This window comes from Nicotiana sylvestris, chromosome 10, assembly GCF_000393655.2.
Source record: "Nicotiana sylvestris chromosome 10, ASM39365v2, whole genome shotgun sequence".
Taxonomy (NCBI): domain Eukaryota; kingdom Viridiplantae; phylum Streptophyta; class Magnoliopsida; order Solanales; family Solanaceae; genus Nicotiana; species Nicotiana sylvestris.
This window is the reverse complement of record NC_091066.1, coordinates 143,829,053-143,850,366: the sequence shown is the minus strand read 5'-3', so window position 1 is coordinate 143,850,366 and position 21,314 is coordinate 143,829,053. Positions and strand designations below refer to the sequence as shown.

The following is a 21,314-nucleotide window of genomic DNA, read 5'->3' as shown; positions in this document are numbered from 1 at the left end:
GTAATTTCCTCGCTAAAGTTGATATCCGTGGGTAATGCATATCTGGGGGTAATGCCTCCCAGTATTCGAGGTTGATTGTAGAAGAACCTCGGGTACCATTAATGCGATCTTCAACACTGATTCATGAGCGGTCTTTGATTCTAAGTTAGCACAATCCACTGTTGCCTCGTTAAAAACCTTGCCGAAAACCCCATTTGGGATAAAAACAATTCAAGGAAAAAAGAGTGCAACGCGTGCTTTTAGACCTAAAGACTTTGTGCCGCTCCTTGTGGACCACCTGCAAGTGTTAGTCCGAAAATAAAAGGAAATGAAATGGGGTCATACCTTAGCAGTAATACCATTTTAGGTGAGTTATGTTCCAATTGTTCGGTAGTTGTTTTCCATTCATCATTTTGAGCTTATAGGATCCTTTCCCGGTGACCTCGAGAATCCAGTACGGTCCTTCCCAGTTCGGACCCAGTTTTACTTCGTTCGAATTCCGTGTTCAATGTGACCTTCCTTAGTACTAAGTCCCTAACATTGAAGTATCGAATGTTGGCCCTTCGATTGTAATACCTCTCGGTCCATTGCTTTTGGGCGGCCAATCGAACAAGGGCGGCTTCACGCCTTTCATCCAATAGCTCTAGGCTCGTATTCATGGCTTCGTTATTTGATTCCTTTGTTGCATATCAGAATCTGATACTTGGGTCCTTGACTTCAACCGGTATTAGAGCTTTAGCGCCATAAACCAATAAGAACGGGGTAGCCCCGGTGCTGGACTTTGAGGTTGTGCGATATGCCCAAAGAACTTCAGATAAGACCTCATTCTCATTTCCCTTGGCGTTGGTCAACCTTTTCTTAAGGTTTTGGATTATGGTTTTGTTGGTTGATTCGGCTTGTCCGTTCCCACTAGGGTAATAAAGTGTTGATAAAATTCTTTTGATCTTATGATCTCCGAGAAACTTGGTCACTTTGCTGCCGATAAATTGTTTCCCATTGTCACATACAATTTTAGATTGCATCCCAAAACGACATATGATGTGGTCCCAAATTAAGTCGATGACTTCCTTCTCCCTGACCTTCGCGTATGCCTGTGCTTCAATCCATTTAGAAAAATAGTCGGTCATAAATAAAATAAATTGAGCCTTAATCGGTGCCCATGGAAGAGGGCCGACGATGTCCATTCTCAACTTTATAAATGTCCATGGCGATAAGACCGAATGCAAAAGTCCCTGTGTTGGTGAATCATCGGAGCATATCTTTGGCACTTGTCACATTTTCGTACGAACTCTTTTGCATCCTTTTCCATATCGATCCAATAATAGCCGGCTCTGATCACCTTTTGAACCAATGATTCGATGACTGAATGATTTTCGCAGATGCCCTCGCGAACTTCCCTTAGAACACACTCGGTATCTATCGGTCCTAGACATATTGCTAGTGGGCCATCGAACATTCTTCAGAACAAGGTTCCATCCTCGGACAAGCTGAATCGGGCTGCTTTTGTGTGCAGGGCTCTCGATTCTTTTGGATTTGAGAGAAGTTTCCCGGTCTTCAAATACTCTACGTATTTATTTCTCCAATCCCAGGTTAAGCTTATGGAGTTTATTTTGGCGTGACCTTCTTCTACTACCGACCTCATGAGTTGTACGACTGCCCTCGAGTTAAGCTCGTCGTCTTCGACCGACGACCCTAAGTTTGCAAGGGCATCAACCTCACTATTTTGATCTTGAGGCACGTACTGCAAAGTCCATTCTTTGAACCGATGTAATGTTACTTGTAACTTATCTAGGTACCTTTGCATTCGTTCTTCTCTGACTTCGAACGTTCCGTTAACTTAGTTCAGTATAAGGAGGGAGTCACACTTAACTTCGATCACCTCTGCCCCAAGCTTTTGGCCAGTTCGAGACCTGCAATCATGGCCTCATATTCGCCCTCGTTGTTAGTCAATTTCACAGTTCTAATGGATTATCTAACTATATTACCTGTGGGTGGCTTCGGTACGATGCCAAGTTTGGACCCTTTTGCGTTCGAGGCACCATCTGTAAAGAGGGTCTAGATTTCTAAAGACGCCCATGAGTTTACCAATAACTCTCTTTCGACTTCGGATATTACGATCGGCGTAAAGTCAGCAACGAAATCTGCCAAAATTTGAGATTTAATGGATGTCTGAGGTTGATATTCGATATCGTACCCGCTGATTTCTACGGCCCATTTGGCCAATCATCCCGAGAGTTCGAGTTTGTGCATTGTATTTCGTAATGGGTAGGTTGTCACAACACATATAGGATGGCGCTGAAAATATGGTCTCAGTTTCCTAGAGGCACTTAGCAAAGCGAGTGCCAATTTTTCTATGTGAGGATATCTAGTTTCGGCCTCACTTAAGGTCCTGCTAAAATAATAACTTGGAAATTGCGTACCTTGTTCTTCCCGGACTAGGACTCCACTTACCGCTATTTTTGATACTGCTAAATACAAGTATAGTCATTCATCTGCCCTCAGTGTGTGAAGCAATAACGGGCTCGATAGATATCGCTTAAGCTCTTCTAAGGCCCGTTGGCATTCGTGGGTCCATGTGAAGTTGTTTTTCTTCTTCAGTAATGAGAAAAATCGATAGCTCTTATCGGAAGATCTCGAGATGAATTGCCCTAGGGCGGAAATATACCCGGTTAGCCTTTGTACGACCTTGACATTATCCACTACCGTGATATCCTTGATAGCTTTGATCTCTTCAGGGTTGATCGCAATTCCTCTGTTGGACACCATAAACCTAAGAAATTTACCCGATCCGACTCCGAACACGCACTTTTTTTGGATTCAGCTTCATGTTGTACTTCTTCAATATACTGAAGGTTTCCTGCAAATATTTTAAATGGTCCTCTACTTGTAGGGACTTAACTAACATACCATCAATGTAAACTTTCATGGATTTCACTATTTTTTCTTCGAGCATTCGGTTTACTAGGCGTTGGTTAGTGGCACCAATATTTTTTAATCCAAATGGCATTACATTATAACAGTATATGCCATACTTAGTGATGAAGGAGGTCTTTTCTTGATCATCCAGGTTCATCTGTATTTGGTTGTACCCAGAGTAGGCATCGAGAAAATTGAGGATCTCGTGGCCGACCGTAGCATTGATCATACGATCGATGTTAGGCAAAGGGAAAGAGTTTTTGGGGCATACCTTATTTAAATCTTTATAATCCACACACATTCTTAGTTTGTTTCTTTTTTTAGGGACTACTACTACATTTGCTAACCATTCCGGGTATTTGACCTCCCAGATGGATTAAAGAGTTTAGTTACTTCGTCCTTGATGAAAGCATGCTTGATATCGGACTGGGGTCTCTTTTTCTACTTGACTGGATGGAATTTCGGGTCCAGGCTCAGCTTGTGAGTAGTGATGATCCTTATCATATCGAGATGTGACCCAAATCCATGTTAGCTATAAGAAATTGAATGAGTTTTTTCTTGAGCTCGGGTGTTAACCTCATACCTAGGTATATCTTTTGATCGGGAAAATGTTCAATCAATACGACCTACCCCAGCTCTTCAACCTTTGATTTAGTAGCGTTGGAATCATCAGGAACTGTAAAGGATCAAGGAACCCCGCAATCATCATCTTCGTCAGTCCCCTTCTTGTTCGGTTGGGTCGAGGCTGGCATCGGTGATTGCTATTTGGCTTCCTATTTTGCTTTCGAACCTGGCTCCTTTGTCGATGAGAGCATTGATATCAGAATTATTTCATCGACGACAAACATTTCCTTTGTGGCGGGTTGCTCCCCGTAGACCGTCTTGATCCCTTCCGGTGTTGGAAATTTTAATACCTGGTAAAGGGTCGAGGGCACAACCCTCATGTTGTGGATTCATGGCCTACAGAATAGGGCGTTGTACCTCATGTCCCCTTCGATCACATAAAACGTGGTCTCCTAGGTCGTACCGGCTACATTTACCAGTAACGTTATTTCTCCCTTAGTAGTTTTGCAAGCCATGTTAAATCCGTTTAGCACTCGGGCCGCATGCACGATTTGGTCATGTAGGCTGAGTTACTCTACGACCCTCGATCGAATGATATTAGCCGAACTACCTGGATCAATTAATACACGTTTAACTTGAGTTTTATTCATGAGTGTAGAAATTACTAGTGCATCATTATGGGGCTACATGATTCCTTCTGCATCCTTGTCGTTCAAAGATAAAGTTCCTTCTGGTATGTAATCTCGGGTCCGTTTTTCCCAATACTTTGGTGCGCTTTAACATCGGACCTTGAAGAACATTGACCCCTCCGATGATCATATGAATGACATGTTGATGTTCGTCTTGCTTGTTTTGTTTATTGGAATCCTGCTTCTAAAATGATTCTTGGCTCGGTCGCTCAGAAATTCCCGAAGGTGCCCGTTGTTGAATAACCGGGCTACTTCTTCTCTCAATTGTCGACAATCCTCCGTTCTTTGGCCATGTGTGCCATGATATTTGCATATTTGGTTGGGATCCCTTTGGGCTGGATCGGTTTGTAAAGGTCGAGGCCACTTGGTATCTTTGATGCTTCCGATAGCCGATACGATGGCAGCTGCATCAACATTAAAGTTGTACTCTGATAATCGTGGTGCTTCTTTAGGTCCGATAGGTCTATCCAAGCCATTCCTACTCATGATCCCTCGAGAGCTCTGGATTCAATCACTTCTCCTTTCATTTCGTGCAGAATTTTGCCCAGATCTGCTACTTCTACGATCTCCATTATACGACCGGTATCTCTCTCTGTTCAACTCAGTTCTCGGTCAATATCCCTCTTGATTCTATCGATGGGTCTGATAGGATAAACGGACCCGGAAGGAGCCCTAAGTTGATCGTCTTCGACCCTGATCTTTGATTGGTACCGATTATGCACATCCGCCCAAGTAATAGCCGGGTACTCTATCAGATTCTGCTTCAACTGCTGCGAAGCCACCGGGCTTCGAACATTGAGTCCTTGAGGGAAAGCTTGAACAACCCAATCATCAGTGACCAGTGGTAGGTCCATCCATTCCATTTGTAATCGAGACACGAATTCTTTGAGCATTTTATTGTCCTTCTGCCTTACCTTGAAATGGTCGAACTTTCTGGTTTCGACCTTGATGGCCCTGACGTGTGCCTTTACGAAAGAATCTGCAAGCATAACAAATAAGTCAACAGAATTATGGTACCATATCATAGTTCCCTTTGACAGGGTCTCTACAAATTTCTTTAGCTAGACAGATTCGATCTCGTCATCCTCTAGATCATTCCCTTTGATAGCACATGTGTAAGAGGTGACATGCTCATTCGGATCGGTCGTTCCATTGTACTTTGGAATCTCTAGCATGCGGAACTTCTTGGGGATCGGCTTTGGAGCTGCGCTCGGGGGGGGGGGAGGTTTTTGCACAAACTTTTTGGAGCCCAGTCCTTTTAATATTGGCGGTGCCCCCGGGATTTGATCGACCCTGAAGTTGTAAGTTTCCACCTTCTTGTCGTTTTTCTCGATCTTCTTTTCTCCCGACTCAATTCGTTTTGTCAGTTCTTCGAGAATCTCCATGATTGTCGGATTGGTCTCCGATTCTTTCTCGTTTGATTTCCTTGAAACCGATTCGACCCTGTGAACAACTTCCTGGGATGGCTCGGGATCGATCCTACTCGGTGGGTAATTCTGGTTTTGAAGCTGGACTATCGCTTCCTGTTGAGCCTGCAACATTTCGAAGATCAATCGCAGGCTGATCTTGCCATCTTCATAGCCATGAGTGCGTTGAGCGGCTGATCGAACATCTTCACTGATGTTGCCATCGGGATCGACAACCAAATTTGCATTGATGGCTACATGTAAGCTAACGTCGATTGGATCTACAGCCGGAACTTCATCGAGGCCAATCGGGGGAGCGTCATTCCCTGGTGCTATTTTATCACTTTCGCCGTGGTGGCCGAAATCATTGTCAACGTGTAGGGGTGCTGACTGAGAGTTCGACATTTTGGTCTTGGAATCAAAGATACTCCAAAGAACAAGTGTAAAATAGTATGTGTTATGAAAGTTTGTACTAGGTAATCACTATTATTCTTAGCCCCACGGTGGGCGCCAAACTGTTTACCCTTAAAATTGAATAACAATTGAATTTGTACGCGATTTTAAGGATATGTGATATAACTTGATACAAATTAAGAAGATAGATTAATATTGAAATTAATAATAAGAAAATAAATGCAAACCACAAAATTAAATAGCCTTAGCCTCTGATTTTGATCACCCTCGAGCCAAGAAATGTCTCAACTAGTATTAGAACTGAACGACAAGGTGATAAGAACTAGAAATGATCAGTATATTGCTTTCTTTTATGCGTGTTACAATGTATCATATAAATGATCAGAACCCCCTTTATATAGTAGGGGTGTTCTACTTTTGTTATAATTCTATACAAGGTAAAAAACTCATGATTTGCTAGTTAATCGGCCTCTTCTTGATACGTGCCGAGATTTCCGCCGTGATCCTCGACCGATTGCGAATATTTTGGCTTTCCGTTATTTGGCTTGATAAGTTTCCCTCGATCTTGGTCGGTCTCGGGGTCATCAGCTCGACGATCTAATTTTGCGCCTTGGTTCGATATAACTCGAGCTCGAGCTTTGACCTGCCATGTTTCAGCCTCGATTGGTCAAAGAATTGACGAATCCGATTTCGACCGTATATAAACCTATTCTTCTAACAACCAAACGGCTCTAAAATGATACAAATGTTTATAGTCAAAATATTTAAAGTACAAAAATTATTTGATGCAATTATTCTTTTTTAGGTTGAGAAGAGTTATACTCTAGGGGCTGTTGGATTATCGTGATTAAAATTCTACTCTCGATATAACATTTAGGAATGTGTATACCCACTGTTAGGTTTATCATCACTAGAATATCTAAGGTCAAAAGTCAATGTCATTATCATTTCTAGAATATCCAAGATCAAAATTGGAACAATTTTTTTTATCCAAATCTATCAAATTTCGAATCAAATGCATATTTTAAATTATATACTAATATTTTAATTACAAAATAATACTAAATAATTCAGGAATTACTTATATTATAATCCTAACATTACCAAACAAGTAACAACTTGTTTGGATGATTGTTACGTATCGTTTCATAATGTATCGTATCGTATTGTATTGTACTGTATCGTTTGGTAAATACAATGTTTGGATAGATTGTGTCGTTTGCCATCATTTCATGATATCACACACCAGCAATATGAAGAATAAACTTGCAATATTATAAAGAAAAATTATGAAACAGAGTAAAATTACTATATAAAAAGTAGGATAAATGATCAAATAAAATTATTAATAATAATGAAGGATGAGATTGAGATAAAAAGATAATGCAACGACACGACCATACCAAATTAGTCGTTACATAAAGTAGCACATTTCATCATTATGTAACGACGGATTTAACAATACGAGATAATAAAATTTAAGTAACAACCAAAACAAACATCGTATATAAAATAATAATACCATACAATACGACGGGTAACAACCATCCAAACAATATGTAAGTGGGAAAATAAAAAGGGGAAACCGATTTTGGGTTTATTGGCTTTTGTTCTTTTTCAAAAGGGATCAACCGCTCACCAACAAAAGATACTTCATACATACGCTACTGAATACTGGAAAGCTTCACTTTCACACCGACTCTTTTTCTTTCCCTCTTTCATCTAAACCCAGTGAAGGTATGTCTCAGTTTTTAGTTATGGATTTATTCATCAGCTTTATCAATCCATTTATCAAATTAGATTTCTAGGTATTCTCTCGTCTTTTTCTTCTTTGCGAAAAATAAAAATAAAATTGGAGTACTTGTAGGTTGAATTTGTGCGGTAATTGCACATTATGATCACACTGATGTTGTTTATATCATTTATGCTTGGATAATTCTAAATTACGATTGGAATTGTTGATAATTTGAGCATAATCGTTGTTCGGTATTAAGAAAAAAAACATACAGAGATCTTTGTTGGTTTTATAGTTAGGTTTTAAAGCTGTTCTTGCTAATTTTAGTGTTAAATTTATGAAAAAGGATGAAACAGAACTATGGTTGATAATTTTTTTTTTGGCGGGGGGGGGGGGGGATGGTTTGTTTGTTTTCTTGAACCTGCTGTAAATCGATTTACTGATAGCTAGATTGGGTACTCTTTTTTTTAATCAATTTGTTGGAATATAATGTTGACTGGTTAATAATCTGTTGTACTTTCTCCATTTGGGCTCTTTTTGGGCTGCTCGGCTGTAGTACCATTTGTTTCCTCTTTAGTCAGTTGGATATGTTTATAAGCATTGAAGTTGGAGATTTGGTAATAGTGCCCTTAATTGGATCTCGGATATGATTTCCCCCTCTTTTTCCAACTTCTGTGGTTTGTCCCCCAGGGTGTTGGTCTAGTAGTAAGAGCGCAACGCATGTGTGGATTAGGCGCACATCACTGGTTCGAACCCTGCTACAGACAAAAGCATGGTATTTAAGTGGAGAAGCCATGTGTCACCGGTCCTCGGGGATTTTTCGGTTGTAAAAAGAAAAATTATGTGTGTGTGTAGTAATGGGTTTGTGCTATTCGACGGACCTTGTCAAATCTTAACTTGCATCGAATAATGACATCTTTGTCAGGAAAATCCTAGGTTTCTGTGCTCTTTTGATGAGTATGCATGCTGGTGCAATAAAAACAACCAGCTGTCTAGGATGTGATTTCTTCTTCTGTAGATTATTAGTTTAGCGAGCTTCTTTAGTAGATGTGTGAATGTTCTGAGTTTTTACTTTTTTTGCTGATGCTTATGGTTATTTTCTTATTGTGCATATATCACAAATAATATTTGGGCCTGAAAGGTGGTACGGTATACCGATGGCCTAAGTTGTATAAAGTTCAGTTTATCTGATGCCTAATTTCTTTGCTCTCAGTAAAGCAGAGTTAAATCAGCAGATATGAATCCAGGGGGTTATACAGCAGAAGTTACAGGTCTTTCTCCTAATACTACTGAAAAGGATGTTCATGATTTCTTTGGTTTCTGTGGGGCAATTGAACATGTTGAGATTGTCAGGTGTGTTTAATATCTGGGAGTGCATTTACAATTTTATCACTCATACTCTATATTTCCGTGTCAATGGTTTAGGATGAAAAGAAACGAATTGGAAGGGAAATTATGAGTAGAGTTATATCTTTGAACTCACGAATGTATCTTCCTTGTTTTTCTTTTGTTTCAATTTCTTCAAATCCCTCAAAGTTCAAACCGACCCCTTAATTGTATTGTACGTACAATGTAAGATCATCTTTTCTAATACACTTAGCTTGATATACGTACGATAAACAAGTTTTGTAGCCACTATTGTTTCTTGGGTTATTATCTTGTTTTCTTTTCTAATCTTGAAAGCTTTTGAATCTTCTGAAATGTTTGTATCAGGATAGAGCAAGTATGCCATATGTAGGTTGAGCAAAACAAAAGGGATTTGGTGTTCGGGGATATGCATCTATATCTGTTCATAATTTGGTCTTGTCTGTGACATAATTAGTTGATTATTTGGCAAAACTGTATCTTTATGTCTCATTGTTTGTTCTGAGAATCCAGTATTGTCGCTATGTCCTTTAGCAAATGAAAAGCAGGAAAAATTTCACTTATGGTACTTATCTTTTACTTTCTCTTTACCCTTCCAAAGTACAATATGTGTGTAGAGTAGTGTTTGCACAGCCTTTTTGTTGATACCTATTTTTATTGTAATTTGAAGAAATGTGGAGCACCACTGAAGTCTTATACCTCACAGGAGCTTTTTGAGTCAGCCAACTGTTTACAAATCACATTAGGCTTCAATATTACTACTTTTGTTGTTATTTTGTGAAAATCAATCATGTAATCGAGGAACTTTATGCCAAGTTGGCCTCATAACACACAGCATGTATTTCATTCCTGCTTTTTCCATAAGTTACTGTATAAAAAATTTTGGTCGTTGATTGAGTTTATGCTTGTGGTTGAGAATGCAGAGCTGGTGAACATGCAAGTACAGCCTATGTGACATTTAGAAATCCTCATGCCTTGGAAACAGCTGTCTTACTGAGTGTAAGTTCCTTCAGATGGTTTATTGGTTTAGTTGTATAGTGAGTAGTAAGGTTTAGGTCTCTGAATAAGCAGCATAGAATTGCATTCTGTCTACAATTTGACAGTTGCTAATTCTGGTTCCATGTGGTGTTAAATGAATGGATTATGTGTTACTTTCATTTTTTTTTAACTTGTGTGTGTTGAATGTAAAATAGTTCATCTACTGGACTTAAACAAAATGGTATGTGCTTTGAGAGTGAGGGCAAGACCTCGATATTGATGTTTGAGTTCCAATATAAATATTGTTGGACCAATAATTTGAAACCCTTCCATTTGTCACAACAATGCAAAGACTTTCTTTTTCCTCGAGCTGTTTTCATAGAGCTTAAAGTAATGTTGGTGTTGCTCGACAAGGTATTGTTTTATTATATCGCCAGTTATAGTTGGTCAAAATGCTCATCTTCTTTGCGGTAATTGGATGTCCTATTCTCCTGTAACGCTTCTCATGAATTTGCTTGGTCTCAAAATCCAAGCAATGAACCCCTTAGTATTATTTTGATTCTGCATACATCTCTGTGCACTTAGATTCAGTTACATATAAATATAATTTATTGTTGATAGATGTAATTTTTTATTTTTCGCACCAAACTAATTTTTCCTTAAGATGTATATTTTGATTGAATGGTTCTCATTTATAACTAACTTCTCTCAGGGGGCTACCATTTTGGATCAACGTGTGTGCATAACCAGCTGGGGTCACTACCAAGATGAATTTGCTTATTGGGATCATTCATCATGGAGACCTCAAGAGGAAAGTCGTTCAAGTGTATGTTCTTGCCTCCTGCTTTCCTATCTGTATGGTACTCGTTTCTCTATGAATGAGGTGTGTATTTCTAATGAGTGGATTTATAATTCCAGCAGGACCCCCAGGGACAGCATTTTGTTTCTTCTGCTGGGGAAGCTGTGATGATGACTCAAGATGTGGTTAAAACCATGCTATCTAAAGGGTATATTCTTGGAAAAGGCGCATTAGGGAAAGCCAAAGCTTTTGACGAATCTCATGCGCTGTCAGCAACTGCAGTCTCCAAGGTTGCTGATTTGAGTGAGAGAATCGGCCTCACCGACAAGTTTTGTGCCGGGGTTGAAGTGGCCAGATCTGTGGATCAGAGGTATCACATATCGGATACCACCAGATCAGCTGTGTCAGCTACAGGTAGAACTGCTGTCTCTGCTGCAAGTGCTGTTGTTAACAGTAGCTACTTTTCCAAAGGAGCTCTTTGGATGTCTGGTGCTTTAAGTAAAGCGGCTAAAGCTGCAGCTGATTTGGGTAGCCGAGGCATTAACAAATGAGAAGATTCAGAGCAACTGCCATGCAGCTTAGATTCTTCTATATGAGAATAGTGCTAGTTGATGTAGTTTTCTAGAGTATATACTTTTATGCCTGTCGCATGCAGTATCCCTTTCATTGGCACTGGTATTAGTCCTCTGGGTTGTGTGGTCTAGAGTTGTGATTTGAATGGATTGTGCTGATATTGATTCAGCTGAAATCAGACTGGTGTTTCCTTTCCACTTTTGTTGGATATCAGGTCGATGTTGTAAAGGACATACAGTAGATAATACGTGTTTGAGCAGAAATTTTCTTCAGTTTATTGGAGGTTTTTTTACTGGTCTTGCAACATGCAGTTGTGCTAAAATTCTTTGTAAAGATGACTTGTTAGAATCTGCTCTCAAGATACAAATTTTAAGATTAGATTTAAGGAGGCTGCTTTCGACAACTGATGAACAATCTTTTATCCCTCTATGTAAACTGGACTCGGTTGCTGGCTATGATGTACATAAGTATTTGATAAGTGTGTGAAATTTTGTTTATTGCTAAGTTTTAGCGTATTAAGAAGAATTTGCATGGAGTACTCATATCAATATCATATCTTACATGGGTACATTAAGAAAAATAAAAGATCCACGAAATTCAGTAGGTGTTTGGACAATATTTGAGTTGAAATGTTTCCATAAATGTTTGAAGCAACGGTTAAGTTGTCTTTGTGTGACCTATAGGTTACGAGTTCGAGTCGTGAAATTATTCATTGATGCTTGTATCAGGGTAGGCTGCTTACATTACACTCCCTTAGGTTGCGGCTCTTTCCGGACCCTGCGTGAAGGCAAGATGCTTTGTACACCGGACTGTCCTTTTTAAATAATATTCATAGGTCTATATTATTACATGTTGTTGTGTCATTCTCTTTCGTTATCCTATTAGGTTGTTGATAATATTTTGACTATTGAATTGTACAATTGAAGAGCATATTATTAAATTGTCTTATTCAGAAGCATATCATAAGAAAGTAGTATATGAAAATTACAAATGTTCCTGTTGTTATGTCACAAAGGACTCTCGTGTCATGCCACAATGACAAAATGACATAACAAGGAAAGTGAAATTCTTACATTAGACTATTCTTAAACCCGACTCCACCCCCACCCCTCCCTCGCTCGCCTCCTAGCCCATCGCCGTCGGTGGTCTTACGTCTTCTTTGTTTGCCTTTAGGAAAAAGTCAAGCACCCTCCTTTGAATCCAACGCTTACCGAATCAACAATCCGACGTCGTTTCCCTGTAAAATTAAAAAATATTTGACGTATTTTCACTCCATCACGGTTCATACAGCTGAGCTTCAATTTTGATATCTTAGCTAACGCATTTCCATTTTCCAGATCGAATGTGATACCGAAAAAAATAATCAATTTAAGTTTGTAGCTGTAATTGTAACTGAAACAGATCTAAATTCAATTATGGATGCGGTGTCGATAAGAGTACCGTACAAGAATTTAAAGCAGGAAGTGGAATTAGTTAACGTTGATGAATCATCTCGGTTTACTCATTTAGAGATCCACAGTGATTCATCTTCTCCTCCTAGGGTTTCCAATGGCGAATCACACGATTCACATTCTCCTCCTCAGCCGCCGCCTGTACGGAACAGTTTACTCACTTTAATTCTCAGTTGCACCGTCGCCGCCGGTGTTCAGTTCGGTTGGGCCTTGCAACTCTCTCTCCTCACTCCTTACATTCAGGTGCATTGATTTCTGCGCTACGACTCTCTCTGATCCATTTTATATATGATAGTGTTGAACTGAAGTTTGATAGTATGTTAATTTGACTTGTGTACCTGTTTCGTTTTGATTTGTTTGACTGGATATGGAGTTAGAGATGTTATTTGACATATGCATTTATAATACTGGTAGTGAAAGGAACCATTTGAGTCACAATTGAAAAGTTCGTTTAATGGAGGTGACATTATTTTCAAAGCTAAGAAGTCAGTTTCTATTTTTGGTAAAAAGCTGTACATCCGAGAACAGTTTCTTTCTGTACCAAATTTCGGTTTCTATAAGGGAACAATTTTAGTCTATAAGAGGTCACACTGAATATTTCAGCAAATAGCACTCTTTAATAGCTTAACGGCTTTTAAATACAGCTTGCATTTGATATGTCGCCTTTGAGAGTTGATACTTTGTTTTTAAGTAAATAAGAGAAACAGAAAGCAAAATCATGTTCATGTCATTATGGCTGGCATGGAATTTGCTCATGCCAAAAATTAGAAGGTTTGATTTTTCTGTAATCTTAGTTGCAATTATATTGATCCGAAGATGTGCAGAAATGGTCTTTAAAAGCCATAGCAGCTTTCCGCTAGCCTCGAGCAATGAATTCTTACAATTTTCTATCTTTTCAGTGGCTTTAGGTTTTATTTTGCCTATTTCTCGTTTTGAGCTTTTTCTTTGCCTAAAATTCTTCTTTTTTGTGTTTTGCAGACACTTGGCATAGAGCATGCCTTCTCTTCTTTTATTTGGCTTTGCGGTCCTATTACAGGCCTTGTGGTAGGTGTCACAATCAATTTGATATGAAATATCATGGCATTTTATTGCAGATTACTTGGTAAAACATCCATCTAAAACGATGAAAGGCAGTAATTAGGATCAGAGATGTGAGAACAGCTTTACTGAGATTAATTCCTGAAGATATAAAATAGGGATAACCTTTGCACCTGCAGAGCCAACTACATAAAAGCTCCAACACTTTGAAATCTTATTAACTCGTTAAACAAAAATTTGTTAAGACTTCAGCCCTGGTACTTAACCTAGCAGATATGGCTTGTTGAACTATTACAATTTTTTCTTTTGGAGCTCTGCAAAATTTGTCTGTTCCTAGCACTAGAAGTCTGTCCTTTGTTCAGTAAATTAATGTCGCCAGATATATGCTACACACAAAATATGTGGAGAAGTTTTGCTGCAGCTCCATCGATTATTCAACTTAGAAGCTTTTCTTCTTGGACATTCTTTCAGGTACAACCTTGTGTAGGTATATGGAGTGATAAATGTCATTCGAAATATGGCAGAAGAAGGCCTTTCATTTTTGTTGGAGCTGTCATGATATCTATTGCTGTAAGCATTTAGAAGTTATGTTTATCCTATATTGAATTAATTGGTTCCAGTTAAATTGGCTGAACTTAATCTTGTCATTTAGGTGATAATTATCGGGTTTTCTGCAGACATAGGATACTTATTGGGGGACACAAAAGAGCATTGCAGGTTCTTTCTTTCTCTTGGTCCTGTAGTTTTGGTATTATCTGAATAAGCTGTGAAGTCTTTGATTAATGTCTGAAAATACAGCACTTTCAAAGGCACTCGCTCTAGAGCGGCTATTGTCTTCGTTGTTGGGTTTTGGATGCTCGATCTTGCTAATAATACTGTGCAGGTTAGCATCTGAAAGTTTAATACTATTGCTAGGAGTTATGATTCTAATAGATGGTACCATAATTGTTTTATGTTGGCAGGGTCCAGCTCGAGCTCTTTTGGCAGATTTGTCAGGTAAAAGCTCCATTAGATGGAAGGGAGAATTGTCTTTCAATTAGTTGATACAGTTCTCCTTTTGTTGAGAGTTATCCAGATGTCTTTGTAACTTGATTGTAGGTCCTGATCAAAGAAATACTGCAAACGCTGTGTTCTGCTCCTGGATGGCTGTTGGAAACATTCTTGGATTTTCTGCTGGAGCCAGTGGAGGTTGGCACAGGTTGGTTTTTTATTGCGTATCTGAAGTGACATGGTGATGTTATATGTGTATATGCTTATATGAAAAGATAGTCCACATCCTGCTTGAACAATAACACTTGTTCAGCATTCTTCTTAAGGGTCAACACTTTGAAATTTGTTACTCTTTTAGTGGCAAAAAATTGTTTTCTCAATTAAGATTTGGTTCACAAAATCATTACATGCTTAAAGTAGCCTTTGACAAAACTTTGTGTCTGGACAGATGGTTTCCCTTTTTGACAAATAGAGCTTGTTGTGAGCCATGTGGAAATCTCAAAGCAGCGTTCTTAGTTGCAGTGGTGAGTTATTTGTCCTCGATAGAGCCCTTGCATAGATATAGTAATTTCTATTTTTGAATCTTGATTTATGGGATCTTCTACTTTAGTTCGACATGTTTTATTCTACATTTTTTATGGATGTACATTGACAAAAAATATTGCTAAAAGAACATAAAAGGGAGTTTTTGGATCTACTCGTCACATCCTGCATCCTTAGTTAATAAAGATATTCCTCAAGCATCTTTTTTAAACAATGTCTTAAAACATTAATCATGTCCTCTTATGCATCTTGTCTCTTGCTAGTTGCTGATATACTATTGTTGAAATTTGGCTTTCCGAAATTGGATAAATTTCAATGACAACATATACTCCCGAATCCCAAGCTAGTTATGGTCGGCTAATGACTACAAGAAACCCCAGAAGATTCATGTAAATTGATGGAAAACCCAACAACCCTAAAGAGAAGATGAATAACATAAACATAAAGGATAGGGAGGAGTTGAACTAATTAACTAGGTTAACACAAAAGCAAGCAATAGATAGCTTGAATCCTTGCTAACACTATCAGTTAGCCCAAACCAAGATAGAATTGGAAGAAATAAAGGATTGGTTCACATAGAAGAAGCAATTAGTCAACACAAGAAAAATATATGTTCAACCAACTAACTAGCAATTCAACTATAAGGGGTTGTTTGGTACGTGGGATAAGGTGGGATAAAGTGTGATATTAAATTTATACTATATTTGGTTGACAGTATACATTTATCCCGGGATTTATTACCGGCAACCAAACATAGTATGAACTTTGTACCAGGATTAGATATCCCATCTTATCCCACCTTAACCCATCAAACTTGATATTATTTTATCGCACCTCCCAAGTGGGATAAAGTAGTCTGCGTACCAACGACCCCTAAGGTTCATCCAAGGAAGAGGAGAATTGAACTCATACAAACACTTACTAAGAAGCAACAAGATGAGGTTCAAGAAGAGGTAAAGGTCAATCCCACAAAAAGGTTCTCTCACAAGAGATTTTGTTGAAGTCAACCTTAAACACTTCCTATTTATACGCTAAGCTAATGGCCTAGGCCCATCAGATTAAGTTTAATTGTCACTTTTGTTTTCCTTTTGGTGTTGGGAGGAGTTTGTTAATGAAGCCGAATCTGTACTTAGCCTCCTAGAATCCTTGTAAGACTGGAAAAGGGTTCCTTATTTGGTTCTGTTCACCTGTATATATTTAGTGCTGCTTATAATGTGGCCTTTCTCCACGAAAGAAAAAAGAAAAAGCTAGGTAGGCCGTGTGGCCCAAGTGGGGTGGACATGTGGCCCACAAGTGATTTGGTCATGAGAATGACATTTCCAGAAGTCCAAATGCTAGTCAACCAAGTGTCCAAGTCAACATCTTGGTCAAACGTGATCAAATCCCGGTCAATCCTCCGTCTAATTTGGTCACTTTTCGTAGATCCCACCAGTCTTGTTAAATGGTGTAAGTTCGTAAAAATGCTGCCGTGCTACATTATATGAATTCTCATTATTCGTTCCACTTCATGTGAATCTGTTTCATCTAAAATTGGATAAGTGCTGTGAAAAGCCATTGCACCGTTGCTTAAAGTGATGAAGTCATGCGAGGCGGGTTTATTGCTTCATGGGTGAAAGTTGAAACGATGCGCTTCAATGAAATTTATGCTTCAAACAGTGAGACTGAACATGTTTTCAGTTAGAAAGGGTCAATTCTTTAATTCTGGCTTTAAGAGGTGGTAAAAAAGGAGAAAAAATGGAGGAAATGTAACCTTATGAGTTTCCCTTTGAACAGTGTATATCTCATGATTCAGTTACATTTCTTGTGAATTCCAGAACCTGGAATCAAGGGTTCATCAAATAAGTTGACCGTGTCTTTTCCTGCTATTTGTGTTTAGTCTTAAAATATTGTTAAAGAGCTTTAAGTACTATGTAATTCGCAGAAGTCATTTTGTTGACTAGCATTTCTAAACGCAATCAGCTAATTAAGGGAGACAATTTTTCTTTTTATATTCTAATTATTAGGTGTTATGAGTTATGACTGTGAAGAATTAGTACTATGCTTAAGCTTGAACATAGTAAAAATGAAACCTTCTCTAGTGTTGTTACTGGCATGATCTAGTACTCATGCTCGTTCTCTGTCATTCAAAGTTCTTTCTGGACTGTGAACAGGTCTTTTTGACTCTATGCACGTTGGTAACTCTCCACTTTGCCAAAGAAGTCCCGCTGTCACTCAAGCAAACCAATCGCTTATCAGATTCTGCTCCTCTGTTGGATAGTCCACAGAATACTAGCTTTGACCTTTCTCAATCAAAAACGGAGTTACAATCTATAAATAATGTGACCAATAATGAATCTGAGGTGGGTCATGTAACCATTAATAGTCCAAAGAATGAAGACCAGAGACATGAGCAGGATCAAGGTGATAGCTTCACTGATAGCCCTGGAGCGGTTTTGGTCAATCTATTGACCAGCTTACGACATTTGCCTCCCGCAATGCATTCGGTTCTCATTGTCATGGCTCTGACTTGGGTGAGTAACTTTCTGATTTTTCTGATTTAAGCTTTTAACTAGCTGTACAATTTTCCCATTTCGCTATACTCTATGAGTTTTATTCTTTATTTTTCTCATGATCTTTCCACTGCCGCTAATTATATATCTTTATGTTCTTTCAACCAGTTGTCCTGGTTTCCCTTTTTCCTCTTTGACACGGATTGGATGGGGAGAGAAGTCTATCACGGGGACCCGAAAGGAGAAGCAGCTGAAGTAAAAGCATATAACCAAGGTGTCAGAGAAGGTGCATTTGGTTTGCTATTGAATTCTGTAAGAACTCAGAATTGAGAATCACTAGTTATCCTTTATTTAGATCTAATAATAGGTGTTTTGCAGCTTAACTAGAATTAATGATCAATCGAGAGCTTATTTATGTTTCTCTCTCATAACTGCCCCCGTGTTTTTAACGTCTTAAGTTATTGTCATGAATCTCCCTGAGCAGGTTGTTCTTGGCATTACCTCCTTTTTTATTGAGCCAATGTGCAAGTGGATTGGTTCCAGACTTGTTTGGGCTGTGAGCAACCTCATTGTATTTGCCTGCATGGCCAGCACCGCTATCATTAGCGTGGTTTCTATCAGTGCACATTCGCGAGGAGTTCAACATGTGATTGAAGCTACTGAATCAACTAAAATTGCTTCTTTGGTTGTTTTCTCGCTTCTTGGCATTCCTCTTGCTGTAAGTTTTAATTATGTTTTTGTACCTATTAGCTGATCATACAGTAGATATGACTTGTATTTCTGTGGGGATTGATACTTTTGGGTGCATGTTCATCCTTTCATGCATTTTGCTTTACATGCCTGCAGGTCACTTACAGTGTTCCTTTCTCTATCACAGCAGAGTTGACAGCTGATGCTGGTGGTGGTCAAGGTGTTTGTTCAATCTGTTAAAATATTATCATGTCTTACGATAAGGCCTTATATTATATTATTTGAAACTGGTATGCCTTTTGCAGGGTTGGCAATAGGAGTCCTAAATCTTGCAATTGTTGTACCGCAGGTAACTGTCTTTCTATCCAATTATTGCTATTCATCTCTATTGTGTGCGCAATATTTATATGCGAGGATGTAATTAAGTTTCTTTGTATTTTGTAATTTACGTTAAGGTTGACATATTGTTCTATTTTCTTAGATGATTGTTTCACTTGGTGCCGGTCCATGGGATGCTTTGTTTGGTGGAGGGAACGTACCGGCATTTGTCTTGGCATCTTTATCTGCACTTGCTGCTGGCATTTTTGCAATGCTCAGACTACCAAATTTATCAAGTAATTACAAATCAACTGGCTTCCACTTTGGTTGAGTAAATTAGTTCATTATACTCATTACACGTAGGACATGTTAACGAACCAACAAAAGCATAGTAGTGAAAGATATCTGATACTTCCACTCATATTCAATTCATTTGTCCCCAATTTTTGACGTTCTTGTATAATGTAAATTGTCATCTATAATGAGGAAGGAGTGTTGATTCGTATATGTGAATATCTAGATATTTTAGTAATTTGTCGCAATCAATTTTTCTACAATCTTATGGAGTTGTTTTAGAGACTTATTTACTCTTATATATATATATATATATATATATATATATATATATATATATACACACACTAGGGACGAAGCCAAGTTGATATTATATACATACGGTGGTGAAAATGTATCCGATTTCATTGCGCCTGTGGAAGCGTGTATAATTGTAGTTTGGTAGGATGTATAAGAATAATGTGGAATAAGGTGTATTAGTAATGCATGGATTAGTAATGCATGTGTTAGTAATGCAAACATTAGTTGTGCATATATTATTTCTTATCTGCTGTTTGGTGTGGTGTATTAAAATTATAATGCATTGCATAATTTTTAAGAAAAATAGTTGTTTACAAAAATGTCCTCCATATTCTCTAGCTTTAATGAACTCTAAGGACAATTTTGTCTTTAAACATACTAATGCATGCATTAATAGCGTTGGTATTACTAATGCCATGGTTTTCTATGCATTACTTGTATTAGTTATACACATGTTAAAAAAATGTACCAAGCAAGGTATTAGTAATGCATAGACTTAATGCTTGCATTATTTTTTCTAATACCTCCTACCAAACGATCCCTAAGAGTCTGGAAATAGAGTATTAACTAATTCAGCCATATTTAAACCACTAAAGACTCTTGCTTCAATTCCACACGACAGTTACATCAACTTCACATGAAAAGGGTTCCTTTCAAGGATTTAATCCTATATTTAGAAAGGGTTCAACTTCTAATCTCCAATAGGTCATCTTTTCCCTTCAAAATTTCCAATTATAGAGAGCGAGTAAGAGTGAGAAGTGGAAAGCTGAGGAACATTATAAAAAATTATACTACTACACTAATTATGGCAGGTGACTCCTATATAATTTACTAATTTCAATCAACATTTTCCCTCAAGTTGGGCATGGAAATCATATGTCCCAAACTTGTTGCATGTGTAGAGTATTGAAAGGTTCTATCAATGATTAGCGAGCTAGTCGTTCAAACTCGCAAATAGCATTTACAAATTTAATTTTCCGAGCTGCTGATTGTCACACACCAACTGGCCGGAACTTCAATGCAATAAGCAACTGTTTTAGGGATCTTCTTCTTCTTAATATAGATTTCTTCAAATACATACCAAACTTAAGAACGAAACGAGCCCATATGACTTATTTCAAGTGGCAAAAGGGACCTGTGACTTAGGTCCCAAGTTTGGATTGCAAATTAAGCTTGGTGTTTGCAACAAATTATTTGTGAATACAAAAATAAATTGCAACCACAATATAAATATGAAGAAACATAGTTTTATCGATAAAATGGCGCGGGTATAATTCTATTTGTTCCCTTGATTCTTCTCTCCTGATTATCTCTTTGATTCGAGGGCTAGAACAACGTGTTTCTCGAACGTAGGATGTTGCGGGCTTTCATGGATTTATTTGATATCCATGAAGTATGTTGTGAATCTTCTAGAAATATTTGAATATCAAGAATTATTCGGCCACTTCTTGATCTCTTTGTGAATATCCCGTGAGTTTATGGAATTTTCGAGATGATCTCCATTTTTGAGATTTTTTTAAAGGATTATGTGATCCTTTTTATAGGAGTGACTTAGGGTTTTGGTAGAGTAGTCTCCAAGCAACACTAACAAATTTCTAGAATTTTAAGAGGTCTTGTAGTATCTTGAATTTAGGATTTAGCTCTATCCAATAAAATTTCGATGTCTACACTTGGTATTTAAGTGGAGAAGGAAATATTGATAGACCCATTATTCTTGAGTTTTGAAGGTTGTGATTAGTCCTAAGAATAACCTCAGATAGATTTTTCGATCATCAAAAATAAA

At 38.1% G+C, this 21,314-nt stretch overlaps 2 protein-coding genes across 6 annotated transcripts; both read left to right on the top strand.

Moving 5' to 3' along the window:
• The first annotated feature begins 7,555 nt into the window (after positions 1–7,555).
• LOC104212020 (binding partner of ACD11 1) lies at positions 7,556–11,695 on the top strand. Of its 4 annotated transcripts, none has more exons than XM_009761191.2 (5): positions 7,556–7,705; positions 8,917–9,056; positions 9,992–10,067; positions 10,759–10,872; positions 10,965–11,695. In XM_009761191.2, exons 2-5 carry the CDS (start codon positions 8,941–8,943, stop codon positions 11,394–11,396), a joined length of 738 nt encoding a protein of 245 aa, XP_009759493.1. In that variant the 5' UTR covers positions 7,556–7,705; positions 8,917–8,940; the 3' UTR covers positions 11,397–11,695. The 4 variants fall into 4 exon arrangements, with proteins under 4 accessions (XP_009759493.1, XP_070016507.1, XP_009759494.1 ...); XM_070160406.1 differs by having other exon boundaries at positions 7,571–7,705; positions 10,968–11,695; XM_009761192.2 differs by having other exon boundaries at positions 7,702–7,776.
• Positions 11,696–12,737: 1,042 nt separating this feature from the next.
• On the top strand, positions 12,738–19,444 carry LOC104212021 (sucrose transport protein SUC3). Of its 2 annotated transcripts, XM_009761194.2 has the most exons (14): positions 12,738–13,112; positions 13,848–13,913; positions 14,379–14,477; positions 14,560–14,624; positions 14,706–14,790; positions 14,870–14,903; positions 15,006–15,105; positions 15,346–15,421; positions 17,591–17,950; positions 18,098–18,241; positions 18,414–18,647; positions 18,776–18,839; positions 18,925–18,968; positions 19,101–19,444. In XM_009761194.2, exons 1-14 carry the CDS (start codon positions 12,834–12,836, stop codon positions 19,266–19,268), a joined length of 1,818 nt encoding a protein of 605 aa, XP_009759496.1. In that variant the 5' UTR covers positions 12,738–12,833; the 3' UTR covers positions 19,269–19,444. The 2 variants fall into 2 exon arrangements, with proteins under 2 accessions (XP_009759496.1, XP_009759497.1); XM_009761195.2 differs by lacking the exon at positions 12,738–13,112 and having other exon boundaries at positions 13,843–13,913; positions 14,585–14,624.
• The last annotated feature ends 1,870 nt before the right edge of the window (positions 19,445–21,314 follow it).

Excerpts from the sequence above, each read along its gene's own strand:
- LOC104212020 (XM_009761191.2), top strand. The coding sequence starts at position 8,941 with ATGAATCCAGGGGGTTATACAGCAGAAGTTACAGGTCTTTCTCCTAAT. Across the intron at positions 10,068-10,758 it reads AAACAGCTGTCTTACTGAGT|GGGGCTACCATTTTGGATCA; the intron begins GTAAGTTCCTTC and ends AACTTCTCTCAG. Across the intron at positions 10,873-10,964 it reads AAGAGGAAAGTCGTTCAAGT|CAGGACCCCCAGGGACAGCA; the intron begins GTATGTTCTTGC and ends TTATAATTCCAG.
- LOC104212021 (XM_009761194.2), top strand. The coding sequence starts at position 12,834 with ATGGATGCGGTGTCGATAAGAGTACCGTACAAGAATTTAAAGCAGGAA. Across the intron at positions 14,478-14,559 it reads CTGTCATGATATCTATTGCT|GTGATAATTATCGGGTTTTC; the intron begins GTAAGCATTTAG and ends CTTGTCATTTAG. Across the intron at positions 18,242-18,413 it reads TTGGTTTGCTATTGAATTCT|GTTGTTCTTGGCATTACCTC; the intron begins GTAAGAACTCAG and ends CTCCCTGAGCAG.